At 44.6% G+C, this 7965-nt stretch overlaps 1 protein-coding gene across 1 annotated transcript in view; it reads left to right on the top strand.

The window, feature by feature from the left end:
* The window catches only part of CDHR1 (cadherin related family member 1), an 83564-nt gene that overhangs the window by 15529 nt on the left and 60070 nt on the right, over positions 1-7965 (top strand). The window contains exon 3 of the mRNA XM_018558411.1: positions 2274-2419. Within this exon, the coding sequence (XP_018413913.1) occupies positions 2274-2419 (146 nt within the window). The remainder of the gene's footprint in view (positions 1-2273; positions 2420-7965) is intronic.

The following is a 7965-nucleotide window of genomic DNA, read 5'->3' as shown; positions in this document are numbered from 1 at the left end:
GCTGTGGCCGCAGCTGCAGTGGCTCTCTCCCTCTGCCGCCTGTTTGTCACCTGCACCCGGCCGGCCCTGCACCTGCGGCTCTGCAATCGGCGGCTGCTCGGTCCTCAAGGGGGTCCTCAGAAGGACCCAACGGGCTGCCCTCTACACAGCGCTTGATTACCGGGCCGCGTCTGCCTGATCCAGCCAGCCAGATCGCATACCGAGGAGATCCGCGCTGGCTGTACCAGGTAGACGCGGCATGTTAGAGGGCCCCCTGCTGGAGCCTCCCGAGCATCTCCTTGAGGAGCCATTCAAAGAGCCGCGTCGGATGCGGAGGGCGGGCGGCCGGGTGCAGGTGGCAGCGGCCGGAGGTCAAGGGGCCGTTCGCGGTGGCATCAGAGAGGCCCGGGGGGCAATTGCCACCCTGCTCCCCGGCCCAGTCCGCCCCTGCCCAGAGTTCTACTTTAAAATAGAAATGGGTCAATGCCTAAAATACAAATGTTGTTGCTGGTGTACAGCTTGTAGAATTGTAGAGATGAATATAAGTATACAGTGAGGGGAATTTATCAAAACTGGAGCAGACAGAATCTGGAGCAGTTGCTCATAGTAACCAATTAGCTTCTCTCTTCGGTTTTGTTCAGTTAAAATTTGAAAATAAAGAGAGAAGCTGATTGGTTGCCATGCACAGTTGCTCCACATTTTGTCTGCTCCAGTTTTGATAAATGCCCCTCTGTGTGTTTACTGCTTTACCTGCTGAAGGATTTGGTAATCTGTTTAGCAAATCTTGTGATTTACACAAAGGGCCGGCCTTAGGCCTTTAGGGGCTCTGTGCAAGAAAGCTTTACAGTGCCCCTCAGTGACCACACCCCTCAGTGGCCACGACCATTTCCGGGCCAGTCCCCAGACACACTGGTAGCACACCTTGATTTTCTGTGTCTGTGTGTTTGTGGAGACACATACAGCTTACTAGCACACACAAGGGTGACTGCATAGCACTCTGCTTGAGAAAGGTTGAGTCACTCTAAAACAGGAAGTCAGGACCAATGCTCAGGGGGCCAGCTGATTCTGCAGGAAACTAAAAAAATGAAACATCAAGGAGAAGCATTCATTGTAAGTGATTTAATCAGCATTTGAAATAGCTTAAACTCTTTTTTTTAACTTTAATATCAATGTATGAGTTGCTTTTTGGCATTAGGTTGAATTTGCAGTATTGGGCATAGCTAAGTGCATCTAAACCCAATAACAAAAATTTATATATTCCAGCTTACCAGTCCTTTGATGTGGTGGCTGCATTCATTTTACTTTATAGTTTTTATTCTGACTCCGATTGCTGCATTAGAGATGAATCCCTTGCTGAGACCTCTACGCCTGGCCTGTATAAGCAGATATACTGTAATCACTGCGGACAATCCTTATCAGATAGCTGAACGCACCAAATACCTTTTCATCCACAAAGTAGACAACAGGATACAGCAGATGAATGAATAGACGGTATTTGAAGGTCAAGGATGATAATATTTCCAAGCTATCATGTACATGTGGTCCTGCTATTGGCAGCCATGACACAAAACAACTACATGAAGAAGAAGGGCGGTACATTACACACAAGAGGAGGAAATGCAGACAAACCCAAAACACCCACAAGATAGCAGGATAATAATCAGCTATACTAATACCACAGATAATGGCTTTAGGAAGATAGCTATATAAATTCTCATTTCACATTTGTATGAACACCAACTATGACTATGAATTGTGTTATATCCTACAACAGCAACAGCACAGTTCTACTTTACTTTACTAATAAAAATGTGTCTTATTTTTGTGCATCATTTGACTGTAGATCCTCAAATCATCTCTGAATTGGTGCTGACACTGTCCTTCCTTCTTGAGGGAGGCTACTTTTGTTCCCCATGGTCCCTGTGTGTCTTGTAAAGTAGCCACCACTTAGTAAATTAAACATGAGATTGTAGCATTTGGAAACAATGAAAATGTTCTGTGCGCTGTAAAATGCCTTCATGATGCGTGTAGTAAGTTTTAGGTGGAAGAGTCATTAGACTGGGTATAATACCTCACAGCCTCAACAGCCATTACTCAAATGGCTTTATTGTTCATTTATTCTTTATTGCTTATTCTTTATTGTTTCTGTGTCCATGCCTGGTATAATTAAGAGATCTCACATGTCAACTTTCTAGGGTGGGTTGCACCAGTTTTATTGTCAGTTTGTTAAATGGCATTTATATGGAATTGTAAGACTTATCCCATATACTTTTTTTTTCTTCTTTTCATCATAGGAACATACATATATACACTGAATGGCAGTGATCCAGAAGGCTATCCAGTGGTGTACGGTCTCACCTTTCCACCAGGATCAAAAAGTTATTTTTTAGTTGACTCAATCAATGGAAATGTTACATTAAAGGAAGAACTTGACAGAGAGGTAATTATATAAGTATTGAAGTGGAGTTCAGAGTTTTGGGAATTAATTTGCATTGCTTTAGCACTGTTATCATTACAGCTACATTGTTATTGAATATAATCATACTATTTCATGCATTCACTAATGCACTGATGAAGCTTAGTAAACTTGAAACATCTGTATGCAATCTGAGGAAATGCCTCTATATTTTAGGCTGTACCTGTGCTTTAAACTACTGGTTAAACCACAAGTGGCCATTGGGACACAATGGAATGATTTGTATTGCTCACCCAACTTCCCTGCGCTCCCCCCATCCCAAATTAAAAAATATCTAGCATACATAACTTAAATCAAGGTGTCTTCCAGCCTGTCACAGGATGAGTGGGGTCCTTTCCCTTCTTCTCTGGTGTTGGTGGTCCTCTCCGCTTGATAGAACAGCTTTTACATTATGATATAAACCAATTGAGGTGGTCGAAGTTGGGATTTCTCCACATTGATCAGCCAGCCTAACTTCTGTAAATGGGCGATGGCCAAATCCAAGTTCCTCTAAAGAGCCTCCTGAAAATGTCCGAAGAAAAGTAGGTCATCCAAATATGGGTTGAACTCTATCCCCGGATGTCTCAATGCTGCTAGCACTTCCACCAGAACCATCGTGAAGACTCTGGGCGCAGATAAGAGACCAAAGGGGAGAACCTTGCATTGGTAGTGTGCAATCCCCTGAGGTCCTCTGATAGCAAACCTAAGAACATTTGGGACTGATCCCTGATTGGTATGTGACGGTAAGCGTCTTTGTGGTGTACTGTGGCCAGAAAAACATTGGGGGACAACAAATTCCTCACTGAGTAAATTGACCCCATGTGGAATCTTTTGTATCGGACAACTTTGTTCAATGGCTTCGGGTTCAGAATCATTCTGAATTTCCCTCAAGGCTTCCTCCTTAAAAAAAGGTGAGAGTGACATCCCTGGCCCATGTTCTGCCTCTGGCACCGGGCATATAACCCTCTGGTCCAGAAGATTCTGCAAGGCAACCACCGTAATTTGAGCTTTCACTGGATTCTTCGAAAGCTGCGTGATCAAAAATCTCACAGGAGCCGGTTTCAACAGTTGTGTTCTATAGCCTGACTGAATCAGGTCCAGAATAAATCTGTTGGATGTCATTTCTCATCACTGAGGGAGGAACCCCCTGAGTCTTCCTCCTACCAAGGCTGGGTTGTCATTGGGGTTTGGCTGGGGGTAAAGAGAAAACCACTCTTTCCCTTCCCCCTTCTTAAATGCCCAATTCTTCCCCTGTTCCTGCTTTTTTTCCCCCTCTTGTTCGCTTGGGGGTGCTGGCCCCGAAAAAACTTCCTGGGTTGCTTGTTTGGAAGGGGAATCCCCTTCTTATTGTCTGATGATCTGTCCAAGACCGCTTCCAGCTCTTGGCCAAACAGTAGTTCACCTCTGAAAGACAAGCCACACAGTTTGTTCTTAGAAGAAAAATCCCCAGACCAAGTCTTCAACCATAGAGCTCTACGTGAAGAGTTGATTAAGGCTGAGGTACGGGCAGAAAACTTGATGGCCTCCTCTGAGGCGTCTGCAATGTAAGCAATCACCTTCCAAATGGGAATGAAGCTGAGCTAGCCAAACATCCAGAATCCTGGCTATACAAGTAGTGACCAAAGCTGATTTAAACCCCGCTGCTGCTGCTTCCCTGGTCTTTTTAAAAAGTTAATCTGCTTTTTTGTCCATGGGTTCCTTCAAGGCCCCCATGTCCTCAAAAGACAAGTCAGATTTGATCCTTGCAACATCCAACGCGCGAGGCTCCGTTCCGGCCGCCATCCCCACACCAGTGAGGACCGGACTCTCTGGCCCCCGAGGCAGAAAGATACCTAGAAGCTCTCCCCTCTCCAGGCTGACAGAAACCAAAGGTAAGTCTGGCTGCAGCCGGTAGGACAGGCGAACTGTAGATGCCCTGTGAAGTCTGTCCGCTTGGCAGGAAGAGGGTGATGCCAGGCAGCATTTTTTAGGCTGCTCACCTGTCCCTACCAACAGGCAGGAACTGTCCCAGATGCCTAGGCAGGAAAAAAAAACATGCCCAGAAAAAAATGGCATGCGTAGGCTGGTAAAGGGAAAAACTCAACTGGAGTCGTTGCATGCAGGAGGAAGATTGCCACTTTTGAAAAAAGGGAAATCTCGGGGCGAATTCTCAGGACAGGATGGGGTCTGCCCTGGGAAGCTGCTCCAGTAATCCCCCAGGATCGCTGACTCTATAGACGAGGATACTTTGCGCAGTAAGCCCCTGCAACTAGCACGCAGGCCTATGCAGAAAATAACAAACATTGCGATGCACCTGATAGGCCGGAGGAAACACAAATAGCTGAGGCTGTGTGGTATGTGAGGCTGCACATACACTGTGCGGAGAGCAGAGCTGAGGGAAGGGCATTCAGTAAGGCTGGGTTCACACCTAGGCGTATCGAATATGCGCAATTGTCACGCGTTTCGTGCCGCGTGTTTTTAGCGCGATTCGCGGTAAAAAAAAACATGCGACAAACACCTGTTTCCGAGGGCTACCTGGCTGTATCCCAATGGATACGCACGGCAAATACGCCCCAAAGAAGCTCCTGTACTTCTTTGGGCGTTTTGCAGCGCGTTCCTACGTGCTGTAAAACGCCCAGGTGGGAACCATGCCCGTAGGCAATCATTGGTTTTCACATGTTGAGCGTTTTACAGAGCGTAGGAACGTGCTGTAAAACGCCCAGGTGTGAACCAGGCCTAAAGCCCCATCAACTACAGGCTGCCTACAGAAAACTAGGGGGGGAGGGGGTGGGTAAAAGCCCAGTCACTCTACAGAAGGAGAGAGAGCAGCAGTGACTGGTCTATATTACAGGAAGATAAAGTTTGACTCTGGATTATGGCACAGATCGGAAAATACACAATGAACGCCAAGGTTCAAGTAAGAATACACATGCTTCTTTTTTTTACACAGTATTTGCATATCCCAAAGTTCAACTTTAAAATAAATATTAAACTATCAGAAAAGTTACTTTCATTAGAGTTTGTAGGAAAAATTGTAGTTTAAGAGATCCTCTCACCACCTGTGATGTGAGCAGTTGGGTTTTTCAGGGAGAAGTTCCAGACAAGAATTTTTTAATAGGTTCCATACTGTTCCTGGAATTTTATACAAATGATCCTCTTTTATATACTGTAGCTTAGCAGGATTAGCGGATTTAAAGACTTGACTACTTTGTTATAGATGCATATAAACAGAATTTGTTATTTATTTCTTAAAGTGTGATGTTCTGAAATATTTAGAAAAGGATCACATGATGAAAACCCAAACTTTAGTATTTTCAAAGGAAGAGGTTAGCAAAGGCATAGGCCCCCTAAAAACATATGGCAGTTTAAAAAGGTACATTCAATCAACTGCTATTCAACTACAGTATTACTTTATACAGTACATCTAATAGGTTAGTAGAACTGGCATATTCCTCTGCTTACCTCTTTCTGAAAATTATAGTTGATTGACTGTTATGATAACCCACTACCTTTGATACTGTGTATTCTGAGTCACTAACCTGAACAAGTACACAGCTCAAGAAAGTCAAAGATGTCCTTAATTGTTCCAGGTCAGTGATGACACACTAGCTTTAGTACATTCTTTTGAGTCATGATCCTAACAGCAGAAATTTAGAGAAGTTCCCAATAGTTCCAGGTCAGTGACTTGGGGACTAACTCCATGTCTCTGACCATGTTTAATGTTACACATATATTCAGGATGTAACATGAAACATGTCACACCCACAGCCCCACACCCCCAAAATGGCCCCCCTCTTACCAGGATCCCGGGGTTCTTCCCAGCAGGATTCTGTATATATTTGAAATTGGCCAGGCTATGTGTGGCTCCACCTACACAGCCGCATCATCCAATCACAAATCCTGTGACCGAATCTGTAAACGGAGAGATCACAAGTCTCGGTTGAAGATGCAACAGGGGACCTTGTAGTTTTCAGTGGAGTGCAAGTGCGGTCATGTCGCCTTACTTGTAGTCCATTGACACTTCCTTCTGTCCCTGTAACTGAACGTCTGTACATTGGTACAGACCTGGGGCTGGAGTCTGCAGGAGCCAGAACATTGTACCCACTATTCCACTGATTGCAGCTGCAATGATTTGCACATGTTTTCAGTTAGTAATGTGCGTGCATTTGTTTTTTGTTTTAAAAGGTGCACATTGCCTTTAATGTCCTGAAGCCAATGGGTCAGTATGACAATTAAACAACTGGCTTTTTCAGAAAGATTGGTTTAACAGTGGCAGCCCCTATTGTTTCTCGCATGAGAGGTTGCTTTTAACATGAAGCAACGGTTTACATTTAATAGAATTTACTGTATATATTAGCAAATATATTTGTAATTTAATATAATAAAAAGTATCTTTCCTTTTCAGTCTGTGTCCATCTGTTAATTCATGAAACTGTCAAAGTAAAAATCTGTATTCTGTTTTTTTATTATGGGAACAGACTTTATTATGGGAACAGACTTCAGTTGTGTACCTAAAGCACATCCAAATCTAAAACCAAAAATTTAATATTATTTACCAGTCTTTGAATGTGCTGGCTGTATTAGTTTTCTTTTTTTCCAGGCTTTTTTCCCTTATCTTCAACTGGTAGTGCACAATACACTTGTGCACAATACACTTCCTGCTTTAAAGTGGCTACATTCACTTCTTCACTTTATCTATGGAGGGAGTAATGGTTGTCACCCAGGCTCCTTAAAGAAGAACTGTGGGCAAAATATAACTTAACCCTTGCAGTGGGGCTACCACCCTGCAGGGCAAGGGTTAAGTGCTTGTTTTCGTCCAAGGTTTAAAATAACAAAGATATACTCACCAAAACCTCTGTCCCACCTGGCTGCTAGACTGGTCCATGCAGCCTCTCTCCCCGTCCGCTCTGGTGGTCTAAGGACCTGTGACGTCATCATATAGTGTATTAGACCGGAGAACGCTGAGGGACAGTCTATTGGCGGAGCGGTGGGGTAGAAAAGCTACAGGGAGCGGTCTAGCAGTCAGGTGGGACCAAGGTTTAAATGAGTATATTGTTGTTATATTAGAACCTAGACCAAAATGAGCACTTTACCCTTGCTTTGTGGGAATAGCCCCAAATGTTTTATGCTAAAGTTCTTTTTTAATTGGACCGCAAACAGCTCTTCCTCTATTTATCTCCATTGGGAAGATATTTTTCTTTTGGCCCAGCATATAGTAAAGCTATAATGGGGGTCTAATCGGGGCCGGTCCTAGACTATTTTGCACCCTAGGCAAGACCAGCTACTTGCACCCCCTCCAAAAAAAACTTAACTTTTGTCCTCATTCCCCAGCAGACACCCCAGTGGACAGGCTAGCTCCATCCTGACCAGTGGACTGACTAGACCCATTTCCCCTCTGCAGACAGCTAGCCCCATTGTCCCCCAACATGCTAGCTAGCACACAGGGTCCATGTCCTCTCCATGGTGTCCCCAGCCCTTCCATAGCACACAGGGTTCATGCCCCCTCCAAGATATCCCCAGCCCTTCCCTGGCATACAGGGTCCATGCACTCC

This window comes from Nanorana parkeri, unplaced genomic scaffold (genome assembly GCF_000935625.1).
Source record: "Nanorana parkeri isolate BGI_ZX_2015 unplaced genomic scaffold, ASM93562v1 scaffold338, whole genome shotgun sequence".
Lineage (NCBI taxonomy): Eukaryota > Metazoa > Chordata > Amphibia > Anura > Dicroglossidae > Nanorana > Nanorana parkeri.
Note: the sequence above shows the minus strand (reverse complement) of the source record. Positions and strands in the feature narration are given on the sequence as shown.